Source organism: Bufo gargarizans, chromosome 1 (genome assembly GCF_014858855.1).
Source record: "Bufo gargarizans isolate SCDJY-AF-19 chromosome 1, ASM1485885v1, whole genome shotgun sequence".
NCBI lineage: Eukaryota > Metazoa > Chordata > Amphibia > Anura > Bufonidae > Bufo > Bufo gargarizans.
Genome location: NC_058080.1, coordinates 484,156,023 through 484,181,369, shown reverse-complemented (window position 1 = coordinate 484,181,369; position 25,347 = coordinate 484,156,023). Strand labels below are relative to the sequence as shown.

Sequence of the window (25,347 nt, the reverse complement as noted above, 5' to 3'; positions counted from 1 at the left end):
AGAATAGCGCAGCTCTCACAGCTAGACAATGCTGAACGCCTGGACTTGCATACAAACTTCTCAGTATTTGCAGGTCCTCCAACAGTAGCATGGTTTTGTCACCAACGTAGGCATGCATCTCCCCCAAAATCAAACAGACATGAGAACTCGGCCATCTCAAGACCACCAATAAAGCCACATTATGGCTCCTTTTGAAGTCGTCCAATTAGCAAGACTATTTTTGCCATTTTGGAAGACAGCTAAACTACATATTTTCTGCCATGGAACATTGCCAATAAGACTGGGTCTCCGAGCGCTATGAAAAATGTTCTACATTTTTCAACCCAGCACCTATATCTGAATTCTTTTGTATTTGCATGTAATTAAAAATGTAGTATAGCCACTGAGCTAAATATATCTGTATAGCACCACCTGCTGTTTGTTCTTTTCCTTATTTCTTCTCCACTTCACTGAGGTGGTTGCACGTGCTCAGGTCAAATCTTCAACTGAGCTGCTGCTGAAAGGACACATCCCCTAAGCTGTCAGCTTGATATAAATCTAGCAGAGCAATGAATGGGGAGATCTCTGGATCCATGTGAGGTACAGGGCTGGTTCTAGCTTAGTTAGAAAGAGACTGTCATGTACTGATTTATTTATTTATTTTTTTAAATCAATACATGACCCCTTGAAAGGGTCTCCTCCAGTCTCCCAAAACTCTTCTTATTCAAAAGCATCTCATCCAGCCAATACCATGCTCTGTCCTGTCAAGGGTTAAAGGGGTTTTCCGAGACACTAATACTAATGACCTGTGCAGTATATGATCAGTGGGATCTGACACCCAGAACCCCCACAGATCAGCTGTTTGAGAAGGCACTGGCACTCACAGTAGCGCCACAGCCTTCTCTCAGCTTTCGCTAGGCGACGGGTTCATTAGTCATGTGGCCTAGGAGCAGCTCAGCCCCATAGAAGTGAATAGGGCTGAGCTGCAATACCTAGCACAGCCGCTACATAATGTACAGCATTGTGTTTGGAAAGGCCAGAGAAGACCGCAGCGCTCACATAGGGAACGGTGCCTTCTCAAACAGCTGATCAGCAGGGGTCCTGGGTGCCTGACTCCAACCGATCAGATACTAAAAGACCTATCCAGAAGATAGTTCATCAGCATTAAAGTTCTGAAAAACCCTTTTAAGCTGGGGTTCTGGCTTGACCAAGGCCTCTTTCACACTTCCGTTGTCCGGATCCGGCGTGTACTCCATGTGCCGGAATTACACGCCGGATCCGGAAAAACGCAAGTGAACTGAAAGCATTTGAAGACGGATCCGTCTTCAAAATGCGTTCAGTGTTACTATGGCAGCCATGCGATCACGTCATCCATGCGCGTGGGGCGCCCTGACGTCACTCTGGAGCGCCCCGGGAGCCACACGGACGGTAAGTATACTGCTCCCCACTACACTTTACCATGGCTGCCAGGACTTCAGCGTCCCGGCAGCCATGGTAACCATTCAGAAAAAGCTAAACGTCGGATCCGGCAATGCACCGAGACGACGTTTAGCTTAAGGCCGAATCCGGATCAATGCCTTTCAATGGGCATAAATTCCGGATCCGGCCTTGAGGCAAGTGTTCAGGATTTTTGGCCTGAGCAAAAAGCGCAGCATGCTGCTGTATTTTCTCCGGCCAAAAAAACGTTCCGGTCCTGAACTGAAGACATCGTGATGCATCCTGAACGAATTTCTCTCCATTCAGAATGCATTGGGATAATCCTGATCAGGATTCTTCCGGCATAGAGCCCCGACGACGGAACTCTATGTCGGAAGAAAAGAACGCAAGTGTGAAAGAGCCCTTAGGGTCCATTAACACGTCCGTGGAGTGTTGCAGACCTGCAAATTGCGGATCCACAACACGCCCGGCACCAGCTATAGAAATGCCTATTCTTGTCCACAGCTGCGGACAAGACTAGGACATGTTCCATCTTTTGCGGAGCTGCGGACCAGAAGTTCGGGGCCCGAAACCCGGAAGTTTGGGGCCGCGCTCCGCAAATGCGGAAGTGGAGAGCACATAGTGTGCTCTCCGCTTCACGTCCGGTCCCATAGATAAAGGATGGGTGCGGACCCTTTTGCGGACGTGTGAATGGACCCTAATATTTTCACTCTGGCTTGTTAAAGTGTTAAACTTCAGGACTTTGGTGGCAGCAGCGTGTTGTCCCTGTTAAAAATCAAACTTACCAGCTCCCCATCTAGTAAACTTCTGGGTGATGACATGCACTGCTGCAGCCAATGCTGGCCTCAGAGGAGACTTGTCTCAAAGCAGCGCTTCAATGCTGGGTCATGTGCCCCTTGAGGACATGTCCTCTACAAGACCAGTCATTAGCTGCAGCGGTGCATATGACACCATCCAGCTGGATGTTTACAGGACGAGGACTGGAAGACTGCCGAAAGAGCCAGGGAGCCATAACAGTGTTAGGGAGCAGATGATTATAGCAACATAGTAACAGTTTATAAGGCTGAGAAAGACCTCTGTCCACAATTTATTTTCCCCCCAAAATGTAAAACCTGCTGCTGCCATCAGTTTAGAAAGTCCTAAAGGCCAACATCCCCTTTAAGTTACAGCCTAGCTCCCTCCATCACATAGTACTAGGAAGACCATTTTCTTCCTTCTGATGAACAGATAGTTTACATAGCCCACATAAAATGATAATTTTTTTCTTAGAAACCACACCACTCTACTATGGGCTATGCTTGGTATTGCCACACAAGCTTGCAGGCGGTATTGACTGTAAGCCAACAGTGACAGTAACACATATTGGGACAATACTGATTAATTTTTTTTCTGCTGCCTTTCCATACTTCTATAAATGAAACAATATGGGAGCAAAACTATGTAGTCAGGGACAGTCACAGACCACTTGTTCCAGTGTTCTCCACAACGTACCTTCCAGCAAAGCAAATAATGTCCAGCTCACTAGCAGCTGTAACTGCTGCTGACATAAAGCCAATTGGCAGCAGAAGACCCTTGTCAAGATCTCAAGAGTTCTGCTCTTGTACATCTTTAGCATGTCAGAACTTTTAAACCTTAGTTTGAAACATGATAACCCTTGAGTGGCTGACAAGTCTGAGAGATCACACCACGTTCACGATACAGAGAACAAACTTTGAGAGGGGCGAGGGAGAAAAAAAAAAAAAAAAAAAAAAAAAAGCCAATTTGGCATTACTCAAGATACTTTCACTAACTGAGCATATGAATGTGTCAGCAATAAAGCAGGTGTCACGTTGTCACAAAGTGAACCTTTGGCTCATAGACATCAGTCATGACATAAAAATACTACAGGCTGCAATTAGCAACAGATGACATAGCATGACTACTTAAGTGAATAGCCAGAGCAAGCAAATACCAGAGCACGACCATGAGTAAGTGGCTGGCAATCAAATACCTCACTGTTGGACAGTCTCAACAAACTAGTACCGACTAGGACTTACAAAGAATGGCACCATATTAAAACCCCCTTAGGGCTCTTTCACACAAGCGGATGCAGTGCGGGTAATCTGCTGCGTGAAAGAGCCAAGCCCTGTTCCGGACAACAGAGACACGGAGCATTAACATAACAATGCTCTGTGCCTCCCAGTGATCTTTTTACTACAAAAATCAGTGAGAAAGTGGTCACCATGATTTTGTAGAAAAAAGGTCAGAGATGCAAAGAGTTTTCTTTATCATGTTAATGCTTCGTGTCTCTGCTGTCCAGAACGGGGCTTAGCTCTTTTACACGCAGCAGATTACCCGCACAGCATCCGCTCGTGTGAAAGAGCCCTTAGGCTTCACACACCCACCAACAGAGATCGCAATAACGCCAGTACAAGGGTCAGAGATGCCTGTTCAGACCATTTTACTCCCTGAAAAAAAGTCTAAGGCGTACCAATACGCCTTAGAATTTTCCCTGCCTGTCATCAGCGTATAGCACGCTGTGAACGGCACAGCCAGTGCAGCGATGCTGCCTGTGCCCATGTAACCAAGTAGCAAAGCTACAGACAGTAAGGAGATTTGCCATTTAAGTTTGGGCGGGCGCAGGGGCGATACAGGACCTGAATAAGGGGAAGCCGGCAAGCGCTGGAAGGAGGAGGGGCTGGCTCCCAGGGGATGTTTGAATATGGAGTGCCAGGAACGCAGCACAAGGACCATGGCGGCGGCGGAGCTAAAGACTGGGCCCGGACATGAAGATGGACGCAGAACAAGGTGACCGCAGTGTGTAACGCAACGATTGTGTGATGCATGTAGTGCAGTGTGTGTGATCATCACACATATGTATACATCACATGCATGTATGTGGTGCAGTATGTAGTGAATGCCGACAAACTATTAAGCCAAGTGGTAAAGTATAGGGAAGATCCGCTATATTGGACTGGACTTTATAACTTTGCTATAATAGCTTGATGTTATTTAGACCAGTAAAGGTCCCCTGCATAAATCCCCACCTCTGAGGCCCTATTTATTTCTGTTCATCAACTGGAGCAGAACAATAAAAATAACGGAACTGCTGGATCGGGCACATAAGGCTGGGTTTGTCATACGATCAACATACACAACAGATGCCACACTGACATCCATCACCATGGATTTCCATAGTTTGAGGATTCTGCAGGATGGGAAAGTGTAGTGTACAATGTTTTTCCATCCAGCAAAAAACATGTAGGAGTCCGTTCAGTTTCCATTCATGAGTCTGCCTACCAGACCAAAAAAGTGCTGCATATAAGGCTTTATTGTCTGGTCTTTAGACCGACTCTGCAACAGAGGCTCCAAAAGCAGCCTCCAACGCATAAGTGAGCAAGTGTAGAAAGATATATTTAAATTACTGCAAATTTCGTACTCCTCGGGTAAAAATACTCCTCAGAAATGGTCGGATAGTATTTTTACTCCTCTGGAAAAATTTTGTGCGACCTCTGCAAACCACCATGTCAGTTTTGCAACCTGCAGATCTGGTCTGTGCGCATGCCGCATTTTGCTGCAGACCCACTGACTTCAATGGGTCCGCACTTTGAGAAGTAGTATAGGACATGTGCCATCTTCTGCTGAATGGATGCTTCTGTATGCCTTTCGCATCCATGTGTCCGTTCCACAGAGAATAGAACATGTCCTATACTTGCCCACAAAGTGCGGACCGTGGACCCATTTAATGGGTCTGCAACAAAAAGCAGCATCCATTTTTTTTGTGGACCACAAAATGGACAAGGTAATGTGCATGAGGCCTTATGCAGATAAAAAGGTGACCAAAAAAATAAATAAAAAAAAGGTGACCAAAAAAAATAAATAAAAAAAAGGTACCCAAACATAGAAATGTGCCATAAAAAGCAAACAAACTTTTTCAAAAATGGTAGAAGTATATGATAGAACATTCATAATGTCCAAAACTGGATCCTCTAAAGACATCCCCCAACTATCCCTAGTTTAAAAACTGCCCGGGTATGGTATCGGCTGCTGATGCCTTTTGATGGCAGTTTTTCTTCTGACTTTTTGCAGATATTGGTGAAAAGTCTTTACACCAATCTGTAACAACTTTGTTTTCCGACAAGCTCTTTCGTGGAGTGTAACACATTTACGCAAGAAAACTGGCGTAAATTATAACTCAACTCAAGCTCCTGCTTGGAGTAGATTCCAGGTTCTGGAGCACAGATAGCAGTAAAGTGGTTGGATCTTCCTCCAAGTGGGTTTATATTAAGACTTAACAGTCCATAAATACGTAGAGTTAGAGATGCAAGTACACGCTAGAGATGTCATGCCCCCTTATAACTGCAAAAAATCCATACCAACTCTGTCCTTGCAACCTGCTAGACAAGCGGTATTGGAAACTTGTTCTTCAATCTATTTACTGGAAACCCTCCCTTCTTAATGCATTCATTTTTTTAGTCTTCCAAAAGCTCACCATTTTTCACCTCTTGCAGTGAACTTAGGAGTATCCTGATTGTTGAACGTTACCCCTACCCTGTGGAATGACCCTTTAATAAGGAACAAAGCACCATAAAACGACTAACTGTGGTCAATAAGAAAACACATTTAGGATAACATTTACCAGTAAGAACCTTACAGAGAATGCCAATTTGCATACCACTCCGATATATAGCAAAACCATATTTTGGAAGGGACTCTAGATGTACCTCAGCAGCCATTACCCATAAACACGTTTTCTTATTTTAGACATCTATGGCATATCTACCACTAGGACCCACAAGTATCAGACATGCCCGCTGTGGTCATAGGACCAAGTCACTTCCTGGTCCTGCAAGGACGAAAAGAGACTGGAAATAGACCATGGACATATGAGTTTTTTATGGTTAGAGCCCCAGGGGATGTTTGCTCCAAAGGCTGGACAACCCCTTCAATCTTGTGAATGCCATAAATCCATAAGATGAAAATAATCTGCCTTTTAACTCAAATTTCATCACGTCCAAGCATGCAAGTTGATGACAAACAAAACTCCATTCCTCATACAAAATTGTCCATAATATTCTACTTAGGCCCAGTTCACTCTTCAGTTATTTGATTAGTTTTCCATCAGTTATTGTGAGCCAAAACCAGTAGTGAAGCCTTCTCAAAGATCAGGTATAATGAAAAGATCTCAACCTGTTCTTTTTCACCCGCACCTGGTTTTGGCTCACAATAACCGATGGAAGTAACTGATCAAATAGCTGACGTGTGAATAAGGCCTAACAGTAGATTAAAACCGTCCCCGCCCTGCCAATACATGTCTGCAGAGGAATACAGTCTGCTACAGACAATTGGCCTAAGCTGCAGTACCAATTGCAGACCATGCACAGGAGAGATGCTGTTCCTGGTCTAAGGCCTCTCGTGCAGGACCGTTGTGTACCCCATGGCTGAATTGCGGCCCACATAGGGCGGGTCCCCAATGCACGGAACGGATGCAAGAGGCCCATTTCTGAGCAATTAACCAAGTGTAGTAGGTAAAAATGATGACCTTGCACTGGTGTGCCCACACCAGAAAACAAAACTCTAAAAAGCAGGTGGCTAGAGGGTCAAAATTACAGGGACACTTAAAACACTCATTACAGGGCAGGTCCAAACATTACCCCTATTCACAAAGGGACACATAGACCCGGGCCTATCACTTCAGCAACAGAGAATACCGTTTCCAAGGACCATTTTATGGTTCCTCAATAGGCTCTGTGATCAATCTCCTGGTGAGTTACTGGACCATAGGGCAGGGGGATCTCATCTTACACTAGAGCCTCTTTCAGCATATTACACATAATGAAAATGACAAAGGTACAATACCGCAGGCACAATCACCATATAACAGGAGAGAAATGCTAGCTGCATGTGGGTAGAGGAAAAGCTTTCTGCAACCTGCATAGCCATCATAAAGCAGTCAAATACCCAAGCAATCCAGTTGTGAAAGGGCAAAAAAAAAAAAAAACACAATACATATTAACCTAGTACATATCCCATTCACGCATCATGGTGCCAAGAGATGACAGTAGGCAGGCGGCTTTCACAAAAGTTACGTGAATCATCTACACAGCAGCCGGGGCGTAAGAATGTTAACGCTGTCTCTATGGATTTCCTCTGCCCCTCTTCCCATCTCCCAGTAACAAAGATGTTGTCAGAAGTGACATTTTTTGCGTCCCCAGATGATTCCTTGCTACCATTTGGTTATAAGCCATAAAGCAGGACTAATTTCAGCCTGTCAGGAGTCTAGCTAATGCCCAGTTTTCCCCTAGAGAGAGTTCCTGTCAAATGTAATGAGTGCTCCAAAGGCCCTCTCTACAACATAATGAGCACTTAGGCCACGCGGGTGATCAGTCAGCAAAAAGCATCAATTTGAGCCTGCCTGCACCCTGGGGTCTGCACGTCACCCGTTTTAATAAGAATTATGATTACTAGCTACCAATTTTATTTTTATTTTTATGCTAAAAAGAGGTAAAAGCTGCCACTACTGATGAGCACCAAGTCAAGCTCCTACCTGCAGAACATGCAGCCCTGTATAAATTGCAAATAAAGATGTAATGTGGAAAGAGTAGACCGCACTTTGGGAATATTCGTTATTGCACCATGCTCTGAAATAGACCTCGTGACATTACTAAACCAGGAACAGCATGGTGCTCTTTACATTTTTTTTTCCCGTAATACGTCAAGAAGCATACAACCAACATGAAACCAGCACCAGTCAAGATGTATAGCTTTCATATCGCTCTCTTAAGATGCATGCATGACCGAGCACACAATTCTTTTCCACGAGAACCCACGTGACCTTCAGCAATGAACAAAGCACCTTTCTTGGAGCCATTTACAGCAGACATGTGAATGCTTATGTCTACCCTACAGCCACATACAAGACTAAGAAAACCTTCTACAGAGGCTCAGCTCCTTACAATTGCTTGCTAAAGGTCTTTGAATATACTCAAGTCCTGAAGCCTGAACTAATCAATTTCTCTGCTTCGCCCTGGTCGGTCAGCCATGCTCTTTAATTTAATGAAACAAGAATTTTAGACGGAGTAGCACATATACATCAAGTACGAAGCGTATTGTTGCACTTTGAAATGTGTCCAACTGTGCAACTTCATCTAATGATAATCTTTTTTAAGAGCCAATCGATTTCTTAAAGACTTATTGTACCATCATCTCGATGAAAATGTGAGCGTCAGCATATCTGCTGAATACTTACACCCTGCCATTAATGCTTTCTTTGGCAGACAATACTAGCTCAATTGAGGGTCCTCTGGGTTGAGCAATCATTTAGCTGCTCTCCTCTTATGAGGCCCTTAGTGCCTTGTTCCAGTTCAATACTCTTTTTATTCACCATTATCGTGGTCATAAGTTAGAATTTTATGGGAGCACGCAAACCAAAAGCCCATACCTCAAGTTTCCAATTCCAAAGACCGATCTGTACTTCTCAAGCGCTCAGATTTTCCAAGTTAACGTGCTGAACTTGATACAGTAATGAAGCAGCAGCCAAGTAGTAACCAGGGGAGATGCTGGCAACCTTCAGTGGTCAGCACATTCACACAACATTCTACCCCCATTAAACTGAACAACCACCAACACAACATCTTTGGGCACGTGTGATTATGTTGGCTCATACTGCTTGCAGCTCTTCAGCAGTGATGCTTTCCTTGAGTTCATCCAGGAGATGTGGATTGTTAGCGGACACTTCCAGTTTTAAAAATTTCCTCACAGATAAAAATGAAGTCTGGGGAACATGGTTGCCATAACTCCTTGCTCACAGTTCTCTCCTCCGTAAACAGTTCATGAACCCATGCCAGTGAGCTCTGATGTTGGAAAAAGCAGGACATTTTTTCTTCTGCAGCATCACTGCTGAAGAGCTACAAGTAGTATCAGCCAACGTCGTTTCCAAAGATGCATAGACGTGGACAACCTTCAGCATCTTTTGTGACTTGAGTAATAAAAAAAATATAATATATAAATCCTCTTGCTTATTCATCTTGTCATACTATCGTTGGAGGCAGGCTACTTTTTCGAGGGCCACCATGAAGGACATGTCCTATTCCTGGCACTTTTGTGGACAAGAATAAGCATTTCTACAAAGAAGTTGCTGAATGCACACGGCTGGTATCTGTATTTTGTGGGCCGCATGTGCATATAGCCGAGTACTCAAGTTTCACTATGGCACATGTCCCAGGTAGGTTTAAATGTAGAGATTGTCAAGTAAGCGCACTGTTACGCCACTCAACTAGGGACTGCGTGAGATAGCCTAAGCACTGGTATGTTTGGCAGTGTCAGACTTTGCATGGAGCGTCAGTTCATTTAAACAGTGGACACAGGACCTCGTTCTACATGGTCTTGTGGATAGGTGGTGTCATTTTGGGACAACCCCTTTAAGATAAGGCTATGCCACACTAATTAAATCAACCTACCTGTTTGTGCATTTCGATGTTCAGTCCGTAGGACATCTCATAATACTGTGGAGAAAATAAGGGAAGAAATGTGACTACAAACATAGCTGCAACCCAAAAAGTAAAAAACTACAGTTGTAGGCCACGTACCATCACATAATGCCTCTGCATCTCTGTCTTTTCACTTGCCAATTTTTCACATTCTAATTTAAGGCTGTAGAACAAAAATAAATAATTAAAAATATATATACACATATAAAATAAAAGCAAGTTTTAACAAGAATGATGATATGTTTTCATTTACACTGAGTAACAGAAGTATTTGAACACCCTGCGATTTTGCAAGTTCTCGCACTTAGAAATCATGGGAGTCTGAAATTTACATTGTATGTGCATTCTCACCAGAATAAAAAAAATAAAATACAATTCTGGAAATCACATTGTATGATTTTTAAAGAATTTGTCTTACACTGCTGAACATAAGCATTTGAACACCTGAGAAAATCAGTGTTAATATTTGGTACAGAAGGCTTTGTTTGCAATTACAGAGGTCAAACGTTTCCTGTAGTTCTTGACCAGGTTTGCACACACTGCAGCAGGGATTTTGGCCCACTCCTCCACACATCTCCTCTAGATCTGTCAGGTTTCAGGGCTGTAGCTGAGCAACAGAGTTTCAGGTCCCTCCAAAGATGTTCTATTGGATTTAGGTCTGGAGACTGGCTAGGCCAGGGATGGGCAAACTGCAGCTCTCCAGCTGTTGATAAACTACAACTCCCAGTATTCCCAGTCTGCCAACAGCTATCAGCCTACAGCAGGGCACGATGGGATTTGTAGTTTTACAACAGCTGGATAGACGCAGTTTGCCCATCACTGGGCTAGGCCACTCCAGAATCTTGATATGCTTCTTACGGAGCTACTCCTTGGTTATCCTGACTGTGTGCTGTTGGAAGACCCAGCCACGACCCATCTTCAATGCTCTGACTGAGGGTAGGAGGTGGTTGCTGAAAATCTCACAATAAATGGCCCCTTTCATCCTCTACTTAATAAAGTGCAGTCCTGTCCCCTTCACAGAAAAGCACCTCCAAAGCATGATGTTATCATCCCCATGCTTCACAGTAGGGATGGTGTTCTTTGGATGCAACTCATCCTTTTTCCTCCAAACACGACGCGTGAAGTTTAGACCAAAAAGTTCTACTTTGGTCTCATCTGACCACATGACTTTCTCCCATGCCTCCTCTGGATCATCCAGAAGGTCAATGGCAAACTTCAGACGGCCCTGGACATGTGATGACTTGAGCAGGAGAACCTTCCGTGCAAGGCATGATTTGAAACCATGATGGCATAGTGTTCTACCAATAAGTGACCTTTGAAACTGTGGTCCCAGATCTCTTCATGTCATTGACCAGCTCCTCCCTTGTAGTTCTGGGCCGATTCCTCATCTTTCTTATTAGCGATACTCCATGAGGTGAGATCTTGCATGGAGCCCCAGTACGAGGGAGAACGACAGCCTCTTCCATTTTTTAACAATTGCGCCATTTTCAACAAGCTGCTTGGCAATTGCCCCGTAGTCCTTTCCAGCCTTGTGGATGTCCACAATTTTGCCTCTGGTAGTAGTTGGCACCTGACTGTGGGTGGACAGGTGTCCTTAAAGAGCTCAGACAGGTGCTATGTTAGATTAATGAGTGGAGTAGAGGTGGACTTTTTAAAAGGCACAGTAACAGGTCTTTGAGAGCCAGAATTATTGCTGTTTCTCAGGTGTTCAAACACTTATGTTCAACAGTGCAAGACAAAAATTCTTTGAAAGTCAATGTGATTTCCTGATTTTTTTATATTCTGTCTCTCAGAGAGGGAAAATGCACCTACAATGAATTTCAGACCCCTCCATGATTTCTAAGTGGGAGAACTTGCAAAATTGCAGGGTGTTTAAATAATTCTGTTCCTCGCTGTACATACATAAGACATCCTGAAAGTTACAGTATTTTATAGAAGCCAACATGCTCTTGAAGGAGGCCTCATCCCTACTATCACTGATGAGCTACACAAGATGCTCAACTTGAAAGACTTTGTAAGTACATGATCTCACTGCCGACATGTGGTGTAGGATTGGCCGAAATCCAAAATATTACCATGATAACGATATTAAGAAATGTATCGCGATAACGGTATATATCACGTTAAAAATACACATTTATAAGAAAAAAAAAAACACACACACACACACACACACACACACTTAGGGCCACAAGGAGGAGACATTATACTGTATGTGAGCAGCCACAAGGAGACATTTTACTTTATAGGGGACTGTCTGGGACAGCCACAAGGTGACATTATACTGACATATGGTGGGCCCAAATAGAACAATATCTTGTGCCCACCGTACAATAATGTCGTCTTTAGTGGTCATGTATGGGGGAGTGAGGAGGGACTCATGACAACTCATTCCCTAATGCCTGCTATTTCAATGTGCAATAGTGCAGTACAGCTTGCAGGCAGGCAGGAGTAGACCAGAGTCAGACAGGACCACATTAGAAGATATACATGGTCACGTCATAGACAGACATTACACCTTTATTCACTCCGGTTGGGGCCGGCTGTAATATATATTAGTGTTCCAAAGATCCTGTGTGCAGATGGGAGAAACTTCCAGAAGGTAGTCAGCCATCACCACAGCACTCCACCAATCTCGGCTTTATGGCAGAGTGGCCAGAAAAAAAGCCTTTTCTCAGTAAGGCCTCTTGCACACAAACATTTTCTTTCAGTGTCCGTTCCAGACCGTATATAGAACCATTCATTTCAATGGGTCCGCAAGAAAATTAAGTTACTCCGTGTGCATTCCGTTTCCGTATGTCCGTTCTGCAAAAAAATAAATAAAAATAGAACATGTCCTATTATTGTCCACATTACAGACAAGGATAGTACTGTTCTATTAGAGGCCAGCTGTTCCGATCCATATTTTTTGCGGACGGCAAAATACATATGGTTGTGTGCAAGAGGCCTAAAAAAGACAGTAAAAAGCTCACCTGGAGTTTAAGAAATAAATAAAAAGCACTTAAAGGGGTTGTCTCACTTCAGTAAGTGGCATTTATCATGTAGAGGAAGTTATTACAAGTCACTTACTAATGTATTGCGATTGTCCATATTGCTTCCTTTGCTGACTGGATTCATTTTTCCATCACATTATACACTGCTCGTTTCCATGGTTACAGACCATAATATAAACACCAAAAATTAGCCAGTGAATGCTCACAAGAACCTCCCAACAAAAATCGAATATATATATATATATATATATATATATATATATATATATACACACACACACAGGTCCTTCTCAAATAATTAGCATATTGTGATAAAGTTCATTATTTTCTGTAATGTACTGATAAACATTAGACTTTTATATATTTTAGATTCATTACACACCAACTGAAGTAGTTCAAGCCTTTTATTGTTTTAATATTGATGATTTTGGCATACAGCTCATAAAAACCCAAATTTCCCATCTCAAAAAATTAGCATATTTCATCCGACCAATAAAAGAATAGTGTTTTTAATACAAAAAAAAGTCAACCTTCAAATAATTATGTTCAGTTATGCACTCAATACTTGGTCGGGAATCCTTTTGCAGAAATGACTGCTTCAATGCGGCGTGGCATGGAGCAAATCAGCCTGTGGCACTGCTGAGGTGTTATGGAGGCCCAGGATGCTTCGATAGCGGCCTTAAGCTCATCCAGAGTGTTGGGTCTTGTGTCTCTCAACTTACTCTTCCCAATATCCCACAGATTCTCTATGGGGTTCAGGTCAGGAGAGTTGGCAGGCCAATTGAGCACAGTAATACCATGGTCAGTAAACCATTTACCAGTGGTTTTGGCACTGTGAGCAGGTGCCAGGTCGTGCTGAAAAATGACATCTTCATCTCCATAAAGCTTTTCAGCAGATGGAAGCATGAAGTGCTCCAAAATCTCCTGATAGCTAGCTGCATTGACCCTGCCCTTGATAAAACACAGTGGACCAACACCAGCAGCTGACATGGCACCCCAGACCATCACTGACTGTGGGTACTTGACACGGGCCTTCAGGCATTTTGGCATTTCCCTCTCCCCAGTCTTCCTCCAGACTCTGGCACCTTGATTTCCGAATGACATGCAACAGTCCAGTGCTGCTTCTCTGTAGCCCAGGTCAGGCGCTTCTGCCGCTGTTTCTGGTTCAAAAGTGGCTTGACCTGGGGAATGCGGCACCTGTAGCCCATTTCCTGCACACGCCTGTACACGGTGGCTCTGGATGTTTCTACTCCAGACTCAGTCCACTGCTTCCGCAGGTCCCCCAAGGTCTGGAATCGGTCCTTCTCCACAATCTTCCTCAGGGTCCGGTCACCTCTTCTCGTTGTGCAGCGTTTTCTGCCACACTTTTTCCTTCCCACAGACTTCCCACTGAGGTGCCTTGATACAGCACTCTGGGAACAGCCTATTCGTTCAGAAATTTCTTTCTGTGTCTTACCCTCTTGCTTGAGGGTGTCAATGATGGCCTTCTGGACAGCAGTCAGGTCGGCAGTCTTACCCATGATTGCGGTTTTGAGTAATGAACCAGGCTGGGAGTTTTTAAAAGCCTCAGGAATCTTTTGCAGGTGTTTAGAGTTAATTAGTTGATTCAGATGATTAGGTTAGTAGCTCGTTTAGAGAACCTTTTCATGATATGCTAATTTTTTGAGATAGGAATTTTGGGTTTTCATGAGCTGTATGCCCAAATCATCAATATTAAAACAATAAAAGGCTAGAACTACTTCAGTTGGTGTGTAATGAATCTAAAATATATGAAAGTCTAATGTTTATCAGTACATTACAGAAAATAATGAACTTTATCACAATATGCTAATTATTTGAGAAGGACCTGTATATATATATATATATATATATATATATATATATATATATATATATATATATATACACACACATATATACACATACACACACTGCTAACCCAAAAAGGGGAAGTGAGGAAGATAAAACGTAACTTTTAATAATGATCAATAAGAAAGGTACTAGTGCGCTAGACCAAAATAACCATAATAAGTACGGAGCAACTTACTCAGCCAATAATGCAGTAGTGGATCAATCGTATGGCACAAACAGTTGAAAAAGAAATTGGAATGTTTTTACCGATCAAGACGTGCCCCATACGAAAATGGTTCAGATATAAGTACTTCTGCTGCAAATACGATTCAATTGCACGTAGTCCAGCTTCAAATTCAGGTGGCAAAAAGACATCCTGTACAGGTAGGCAATGGGAGCATCTAGCCCTAAAATCTGGCAGGGAACTATAGATGCCCTACCTCTCTATACAGAGCACCCGCCCCGAAAGGGGCGACCCTGTCCGGATACCTGACCCTAGACCAGGCAATTACCCTGTTCAGGCCTAAAAGGACTTCCCACCGGAAAGTTACGCGACCCCCGGTGAGAAGTCTTTTTAGGGCTTAACAGGGTAATTGCCTGGTCTAGGCTCAGGTATCCGGGCGGGTGCTCTACAGAGAGGTAGGGCATCTATAGTTCCCTCCCAGATTTCAGGGCTAACTAGGGCTAGATGCTCCCATTGCCTTACCTATACAGGATGTCTTTTTGCCACCTGAATTCGAAGCTGGACTACGTGCAATTGAATAGTATTTGCAGCAGAAGTACTTATATCTGAACCATTTTCGTATGAGGCACGTCTTGATAGGCAAGAACATTCCAATTTCTTTTTCAACTGTTTGTGCCCTACGATTGATCCACTACTGCATTATTGGCTTAATTCAGGGATTGGCCGAGTAAGTTGCTCCGTAATCATCATGGCTATTTTAGTGTAGCGCACTAGTACCTTTCTTACCATTGATCATTATTAAAAGTTCAGTTTTATCTTCCTTACTTCCCTTTTTGGGTTAGCTGTGTTTATATGGTTACAGACCACCCTGCAATCCATCAGTTGTCGTCTTGCTTGCACAATATAGGAAAAAGCACTAGCCTATGTGAGCTTCCAAGGTCCCGGCCACCAGAGACTGACGCTTTTTCCTATAGTGTGCAAGCACGACCACTACTGATGGAAATTGCAGGGTGGTCTGTAACCATGAAAATGATCAGTGTATAATGCGATGGAAAAATGAATCAATATGGATAATAATAATACATTAGTAAGTGCCTTGTATTAACTTGATAAGTGCCATTTGCTGAAGTGAGACAACCCCTTTAAGGGACTCGCAGTATGTGAGAAACAAGACTCTCCGGTCTGAAGACTGAACTTTTTGGTCTCAATTCTAACTGTTTTGTCCGGAGGAAATCAGGCACTGCTGATCACCTGCCCAAAACCATCCCTACAGTGAAGCTTGATGGTGGCAGCAGCATAATGTAGGGTTGTTTTTCAGGGGCTGGGACAGGGAGACTGCTTAGGGTTGAGAGAATGCTGAATGTACATCTTCAAACAAGATAATGACCCTCGTTCATTGGGTAATAGATCAGTTGTCCGGTCACAAAAATTATCATTTGCCCGCAGCAGATAGTATTGTGTAAACCACATCTGCCGCCAGCAAACTAGCAGTCTGTATGGAAACGAGCAATCGCTTCTCCACATTTATAACCAAAAGTCGCAATAAGGCCTCATGCACACGACTATGTATTTTGCGGAACGGAACAGCTGGTTACTAAGAGCGTGTCCTATTGTCTACATTACGGACAAAGATAGTAATGTTTATTCCTTTGCGGGATGGACATACGGAAATTGAATGCGCACTGTAACTTCTGTTTCTTTTGCGGACCCATTGAAAATGAATGGTTCTTCGGAAAAAGATTCGGGGAAAAAATAAATAAAAATTGAGCCCCTGGTTTCATCATATCCAGTCTGTGGCTACCTAACCCTGGTTAGATCTGGTGATTTCTCTGTTTTTGTACCTTTCTTGCCTCCCAAGTGATAACAATGACGACATTTTGGAGGAAAAGACGTCCTGGTATGACTTTTTTAGGATTATGGCAGGGTTCATTAAGTTCTCCCCTTTACGAAGGCTCTTGTATGTCAACTCCAAGATTAGGGTCCATTCACACGTCCGAATGCGTTTTGCAGATCCGCAAAACAAATATACCTGCAATGTGCGTTCCGCATTTTGACGGACTGCACATGGCATTTTCTAGAAGAGTGTCTGCTTTTTCTTGTCCGCAACTGCGGACAAGAATAGGACATGTTCTAATTTTTTGGCGGCACATTTCGGCCCCACCTGTTCCGCGGAACGGATGCAGACTCATTTTACGGACATGTAAATGGACCCTTAGGCTGATCTCTTCAGGCTCCTGCACACCAAATACCTTGGTACCAGCATTCGCCCGTGTGGATAATCGTATGGGATTCGGGGGGGGGGGGGGGGGGGGGTTATGGTCCTGCTGTTCTTTACTAGTTTTAACTTGTATTTTAGGCTAGGTTCACACCTGTGGCTAAGGTTCCATTATGGTCCTCCTTTGGAGATATTGTCGGCATTGTTCACCATGCAGTAGTGATGTTGCAAAACTGCTGGAAATATGTCACCAGAGAGCTTGTGCCATGCTTCTGCAGCACGAGCATGGATTTCAGCCCGCCCCATTCTAACTCTGCAAGGAAATGTGCCACTTGTGTATTACACACAGAAAGGGGAGGACTGACATGTAAGCAGCTCCTGCCATCAGCTTTCACCACTCGCCAGGTCTGTGAACAGTACCTAATTTGCTATTTAAACAAAGCCTCATTACGGCTAGGCAGGCTCCTGTAGGTAAACAGCTCCGACTCATCTGGTGTTTTCAAGTCAAGATTTTGTTACAAAATGAAGAGCAAATATTGACCGTTCTCAGGCAGGTAGAAAACACATCACAAGGGGCGACGAGAGAAGACTATTTGTACAGGACAAATCAATGGCAAAACAATGGTGTGGGGCGCACAAACTTCTGCTGGGCATCGCCACCTACTGGTGATGCAGAAAAACACAGCCTCTGTGTAAACATCAGGAACGAGTGGGAAAATTGTAATTCGAGTGGCAAGTTACAAACTGGTTGAAATCTGTCTCCCATCATTTTAAACTAAGATTATACTGGTGTTTTACATTGCCAAGATAAGAAGACAGGCCTGGCCATAAAACGTTTTCTGCAGTGCCACAGAAGCAGGTTAGTGGGGTTATTTATCAGACTGGTGTAAAGTAGAACTGACTTAGTTGCCCATAGCAACCAATCAGATTCCACCTTTCATTTTCCACAGGAGCTGTCAAAAATAAAGGTGGAATCTGGTTGCTATGGGCAACTAAGCCAGTTCTAATTAACACCAGTTTGATAAATTACCCCATAGGTGTACAGTAGCTTTAATTAAGGACCCCATACATATTAGGGCCGGGTCTGATTTGTATGGGGAGAGAAAGATTGGGCGAAACGGATACTTTTACCCAACCTCACTCTGGCAGAATCTTTCCTGTCTCTTCCCTCTGAATACAAATACATGTGTGGCTGAACCGAATGGGTTGTGTATGGAGGAAGCAGGAGACATAGCGGCTGGCCGAACAATGACTCTGCCGACAGCTGTTAAAGGGGTACACGGCCCTTTAAGCTGCCCAGGCACATCTAATAGCTGTCAGATGAACGACAGCCATCTCCCCCGACTCCCAATATACATAAACATTCGGCAGGGAAAACTTGTCTACGGTTTCCCTGGAAAGAGCGTAGAAAGACGCTGGAAGACTTCTTGTGGTGGCTTAACTCCCTGGAGAACAAAAGGATTGGGCAAATATACTCATTTCACCCAATTCTTGTCTCCCTTGACATCATCTGTTAAGGGTCGGCCGAACCCATAGTACTCCTCAGGTTCTGCTGACCAAAGTATAATGTGTATGGCCAGCTTTAGGTTTCTCAGGCCTACTGCAAAATCTTTACCAGGGCCACCCTCAACCTTCACTCCATATTATATAGAACGTAAAAGGGAAGTAGGCACTAGTATGGTAGGATTAGCATCACTAGGTGCCTTTACCTGCCAAGTTCCAGCACTGTTATCCTCATACTATACAGAGACCTTTGCACCCCCTCTACAGAACCAGCACCTGGGTGTTACTGACCTCTGCAACATCTACACCACTGTAGATGAGTCAGAACTGCAGAACAGCTATATAAAAAAAATATAATAAAAAAAGGCCTCATCTTTCCAGAAAGTATGGGTACATCCACACAGGATGCATTTTGAGGTGGAAAATCCGCTGCGGATATATGGCAAGAACCAGCCAACCTACGTGTGGCCGTGACCTAGAAGATGCTCTTAAAGGGGTACTACAGTCAGAAGCAATGTCACTTGACTGATGGGATACCCTCTGACCACAGCACTCTGCTACTGCCATGTCAGTCAGTGCCAAAGATACCATACTCCCCCTCTAGCTGCTCGAGAAGGCACTGCACTCGCAGTAGCGCCGTGGCCTTCTCCATACTCACCAAGCACAGCACATAGTATAGCGGCTGTGCTTGGTATCAAGCTCAGCCCCATTCACTTCCATGGGGCTGAGCTGCGCCTAGGCCATATGACTCATGAACGTGACGTCACATGACCTAGGCTAAGCTGCATGAAGGCCTACTGCGACCAGCGCTGCCTTTTCAAACAGCTGATTGGCAAGCAGGGGTACCCACCGATCAGATACGGATATCCTATCCAAAGTCTCGCAAAAAAAAATAAAAAAATATGAAAACAAAAAATACATTTATCATTCAAATTATTCCCATTCCCTACAACCCTAACCCTGTCACCCAGAGCCAGATGTATGGATCATGTGACCCTACGGTGACGTAATATCAGAGACTTCAACACCATATCATGGAAAGCCACTTATTCCAACAAGGTCTCTGGGGTCAGTTTTATTGCCACTTCCCAACTGTCCCATAAAACCTTTCCCGATTGGATCCAATGAGACCTTTGCCACCATAAATACAGTTCTCACAAGGGCCTTTCAGAGGTTCCTATGAAGCACTAAAAGGCTTCACCCTAAAATGATGCTCACTTCACAAATATAACATTAGTCCAGTGTGATCCTTGAAAGTCCATGTCAAGGTGGAAAAGTGGTCACATTGATTACACACGGTGTAACCCTCACCTGTGATACTGCGCTTGGAGAAACTGAAATTCTTCCTTGATCCGGTCCAAGGACTCTGGGATGGTGAATTTAAATGGCTGGCCTGCGGCCTGGTGCGGCGTCTGAGAAACCAAAAGACAGGAGTGAAATTAAATATTAAAACAAAACCTTCAATACAGCTTCCACTTCAATGATACTCGAGGCAAAGCAGATATAATACCCTGCAGTCTTATTCCCATAAGGGTCTCCTAGAAGCCACCAAGAAATGTTTCCATGAGACCTGCCAAGCAAAGCAGGAATGCCGATTAACTCATTCGACAGCAGAATGAATGCATTACCACCAAACACAGCCAATATTGTTCTCTGGATGGATGGAGCAGGAATAGGTGGGACACACTGTTCCAACCCCTCACCTGCAGGATATAAACAGCTGAACCCCCACCAGGCCTGGACTATCGCCCATACCCATGTGGTGTGACACGTCTAACATCTGTGACCCTCAAGCTGGGTCAATCGATATATATGGCTCACGGTGTAGCGTTCTATACCCTCCAGCTCTGGAGATCTAACAGTCAAGGATCTTGCAGGATCTAAACATCGCCATTTAAATTCATAACTGGTACGTCCACAGATTTCATGAAAGCTCCCATTGCTAATGACACGTTCTGAGGTGCCTCCTTCTCCAAGGTTGGTCACCTCACACCATATGTCTCAACGTCACGAGACAAATCTGTCCGTGTGACCAATAAGGCTAGGCCCAAGGCCTCACTAAAAGGACCATGCAGCTTTGGTATCCTTGACAGAGAGCTGGGAACGTGGTGGCACATTTCCACATCATCTCACTGCTGGTTCAGAAAGGACGTACAATTTACACATCAGAAGGATCACCAAACGTTCAATGCAGTCTATTGTTCCCTGGAAGCAGCCAGTTCAGATGGGATTTTTTCTAGGCTACCTGACCTCCCACCAGAAAGACCATGGCATGAGGCCATTAGCAAGTGTCAATGATACCGTGCCTGAACTTGTGAAGTCAGCAGCTAGGGGGCAGTAAAGAGACAAGGGGCTGTGCTCTCCCCACGTGGGGACAGAGGCTATCTTTGCCTCCCCATCTACTGAGAAAAGCATAAAGGAAGCAGGAAGTAAAGGCTGGATGGCACCCGTTAGAGTGGGTGGCAGTGAATACATGAACAGTGCCCTCCCCCCACACAGAACAGATGGCAGACATGTGGGCATGGGGCGACACCCGCCCGACTCACCGGGTGTCTGCCCTGGGGAAACATGGCTCTCCCAGCCGCCGCTTTGCTCCTTTGCAGCTCAATTCTCGGGCACTGGTGCCGACTCCGCTGGCAGCGCTGGTGAGCGGCGGGCACGGGCGGCTACACGCAGCGTGCCCCCAGCATCCTCCCGGGCGCCCTTTGTCTGCGGAGAACAAGGAGCCAGCCGGCCCGCAGCCCGGGCGACAAGCAAACTTTCCCGGCTAAGTTTCCGATAGATCCACAGGGCCCCTCAGCAGTGCACACGGCGGGAGAGGACGCAGCCCCAGCAGCAATCCGTAAACATCCAGCTGGAGGGAGGCGGCGGGAACACAAAGACTCCCGACAACAGCCCGTAGTTCCGACGGCTAATTAGCAGCTCCGCCCGCTCAGCCCCCTCCTTCCAGGGCCGCGGAAAGTTCTTCCAACACCCAGATGCCGGACACGGGATCCAGGCCTCGGCGGAGGCTCCCACTAGCAGCACCGGACTCGGGACACTGACGACTCGGGCCGTCCTCTCCTCTCCACAACTGGTTACATTAACACGCGGTTTCACACTCCTCCAGCTAACCAGAACCCAGCCCCGCCCAAACCATGCTAGGTTCGGCGGGCCTCAGCCAATCGCCGCACCGCTGGACCAACGTGGGGTCATGACGTCTCCTACACACTACAGCCAATCGGCGCTCTCCCCTTGTCGTTCCTGGGGAAGCCTTCCACCCGGACGGCAAGGTGCGACGAGCAGCCAATAGCGTGAGTGCAGGGGAGGGACTAACTGGCAGTCGGAATGGGAAGGGTGGTGAGATGGAGAAGTAGCTGCCGGGCTGTCAATCAAAGTAACGTGGGGCCGAGAGCGTCAGGCGGCGTGTGTGTGTTTATAATGCTAGAATCTATGGGAGTGCATGTCTCAAGAGTATTTCTGGGGACTGCATGCTTCCTGCGGGTAATAGAGGAAAGAGGGACGGCCAATGGGATAGCCATGTCATGTATGGCGCCTACATACTCCGATGACTTGTACAACCGTGTGGTGAAGCTCCACGCAGTCTTCCTGTTTGACACTGCTGCAGCCAATTGCTGGCCACAGCTCCCTTCCTGTCTTGACAAGCGGCCCCGTGATGCAGTGGGAGCAGGTCACCACTGCAGCCAGCAATTGGCTGCAGCGGGGTCAAACAGGAAGATTACATACATGGAGGCCAAGCACAAGTGGGGGTCTGCGCATGGACCACCCATAGGAAAACACTTCTGAGATCTCCGTCTCCACTGACGCCCATGGGTGCCACCTACTGACATGAAGCTTGGCTACAGGGTCAGATGACAGTATATGTTGTACAATTCATCGGCGTATATTGGCGCCATGCATGATATAGATATCCCGATACATAGAGGATGGTGGGGTGGGAAGAGAGCGAAGGAGCTGGGACCCCTTTACCTCGCAGTTTAACCCTCAGTTGCACAATCCCTTTAACCAACGGGTGCATACAGGCAATAAAGGCCTCGTTTTCAAACCTACTGAGGAGTAAGTATCCAGTGCATATTAAAGAGAAAATTCACGTTAACTGAGGAATGAACAGAAAACGTATCTGGTGACCTCCTTTTCATCTTTTAGTTGCCGATCCACTAATTCCCAGGCTCCTCTTCTGCCATCCAATATGGCCGCCCACCTTCTCAGACTGTCTGGTGTACATTGTGTATTTGGTAGCCCAAGACACTTCCTACTTGTCCGGCCATGCTCTTGGATTGGCCAGCATTGTTCACATGAGCAATTCTGTCCAATCCAAGGGCAGTAGGAAGTGTCTTGGGCTACCAAATGCACAGTAGGCACCATGTAGTCTGGGAAGTGGAGCAGCCATCTTGGATGGCAGAAGAGGAGCCTGAAAACTGATGAATCTGCATCTACAAAGGTGAAAAGAAGGTCGCCGGGTAATTGTTCTGTTCATTTCCCAGTTGATGTGAATTTATTGTCTCGGACTGGAGGGTCTCTTTTATATGCATTGGATTCAGACAGAAAAAATAGATGGTAGGACAGCACCACTTACTTGGAAAAACTCAAAAGATTTTGCGGCGGTGCTCGTGGCGTCAGGTCCCGGCCTCAGAGACCCCCAAGGTTGCCATGTAGAAATGAAGAAGGTCGCGGCACTCCAAAAGCTTCCTTATTCAGTGTTCTTTATTACACCAAAAATACAGCAGCAACGTTTCGACAATAAAGTCTTTATCAAGCTACATAAAAGTTTACAAGTGACTCACACTACATTTTATAGGGGTATGTATCCATACCAATTGCTTAAAGGGTGTGCTCCAAACCCGCCCCCTCACAGGTATAAACAATCATATAATCCAATGTCCATAATTAATTCAAATTAACAACCACAATGTATAACAATATAAGGCATACCAGATGTTCGTACGGAGGCTCCTATTCTGTAACAAGTCTATGGTGTTCGGCGTCTTCCGCATACAACTGCGACTGCGCGATGGTTTGGATTCAGACACCTCGGCAGGCGTGAAAGGAGCCAGTGGTCTTTATCGCCTGTATGGGTAAACTATCCTTGGATATAGGAATGAGCTAATCGATTCACTATTCCTTATTTGTTCTGTCTGTTCCCCAGTTTATGTGAATTCTTGCGCCATGTATTCTCTTTCCGCATATTGGGTAGTTTACTCTGTTTTAGTAGAATATTTGCCATTTTTTCTTTTTCCAGGCCCATAGACATCTGGGTGACAAATGCTGGAGTGGCCGAAACATGTGAACTCAGCCTTAGGGCTCTTTCACACGAGCGGATGCCGTGTGGGTAATCTGCTGCGTGAATGACGGCCAAGCCCCGTTCCGGACAGCAGATACACGGCGCATTAACATGACTAATAATGCTCCGTGCCTCTCTGTGATCTTTTCATGACAAAATCACAGAGAGATAACGTTGTCACCGTGATTTTGTAGTAAAAAGGTCACAGAGAGGCACGGAGCTTTATAAATCATGTTAATGCTCCGTGTCTACGCTGGCCGGAACGGGGCTTAACACTCTTTCACACAGCGGATTCCACGCACGGGATCTGCTCGTGTGAAAGAGCCCTTTATTCAGACCGCTGAGCAAACAATTATTGGGAAAAAACTGAATGTTCCCGATAATTGACAAGCAGCAGTCATCTCCTCTAAATAGGGGTAAGTGATCGCTACTGTGATCGCTCCTCCCCGTACAGATCCATTTTTTGTGAGCTGATCCCTGTTTACACAGTACGATCTGCTGCTCAGAAATGATGATTTTGGGCACACCATCGACGATGCTTTTACTCAATGAATGAGTGTTGGCTCACTCATCGGGTGTTGGTGACACCTTCATTACACCAATTATCAGGAACCAGAATTTGTACAAACGTTCTTTTCCGATGGGTATACACATTACATAGCCGTCGTCCGAATGCAAAAGGACCGGGCATGTTGAAATTTTAGGGTCCATATTTCAATTGTAATCACCTGCCCCATGCAGTGATCTAAGATTGGTTCTGTAGAACCGCGTGGAATTTGGGTGTTGTGGAAGCTGAGATGTGGAAATACTCCAGTGGTCTGAAATAGGACTAGACCAGAAGAAACCAACCCAAGCCTGCTGAGAACATGTGTCCCTGGTGCTGCAGTAGAGGAGTGCCAAGGGGAACCACTATATATCCATTAGCCATCATGCTGCCTGGAGATTAAGTGGATGAAGGACTTCAACATCTTTTGGGGCCTTTCAAGTGATTGCATGCACTCTGTCCGCAGGCCTTGCCAAATGCTGATGTAGTTCTCTGTAGGAAACATATCTTACCAGTATACAGCAAGCAGCCCCCATTATACGTGGCTTCTAGTTTATGTGCTTTTACATTACTGGAAAATCAGACTGACTCGTAAGAAGCCGAACATGATTAGCCCTTGTTTTTATTTTCGCTCCACATATAGAAATGCAATGAGGTTGTTACCATCAATTACAATCAAAATGAATGCAGAGCTCTTTGCTTGAAATGAGGGCATTAATTGCTTGGGAAATCCAACTTGAGCAAAAACATAACACTAAAAACATAAAGACTAATTAAACCATATTTAGCTTATAATTGTAATAATCCTCCAGAACTAAGGATAATATGGTGATTAATGCTCCTGCAGGCTTAAGGGCCTTCTGTTAGTCTTCAGTCCCTTCAGCGCCTACAG

General features: G+C 45.0%; 1 protein-coding gene across 4 annotated transcripts in view; it reads right to left on the bottom strand.

The window, feature by feature from the left end:
• TLE1 (TLE family member 1, transcriptional corepressor) overlaps positions 1-21,755 on the bottom strand; it is a 58,740-nt gene extending 36,985 nt beyond the window's left edge. For all 4 annotated transcript variants that reach the window (XM_044273798.1, XM_044273805.1, XM_044273810.1 and 1 more), the window contains exons 1-4: positions 21,177-21,755; positions 19,942-20,042; positions 9,984-10,047; positions 9,855-9,899 (exon numbers count right to left, since the gene is read on the bottom strand). In XM_044273798.1, the coding sequence (XP_044129733.1) occupies positions 9,855-9,899; positions 9,984-10,047; positions 19,942-20,042; positions 21,177-21,200 (234 nt within the window). In that variant the 5' untranslated portion in view covers positions 21,201-21,755. The remainder of the gene's footprint in view (positions 1-9,854; positions 9,900-9,983; positions 10,048-19,941; positions 20,043-21,176) is intronic.
• Between the last annotated feature and the right edge of the window lie 3,592 nt (positions 21,756-25,347).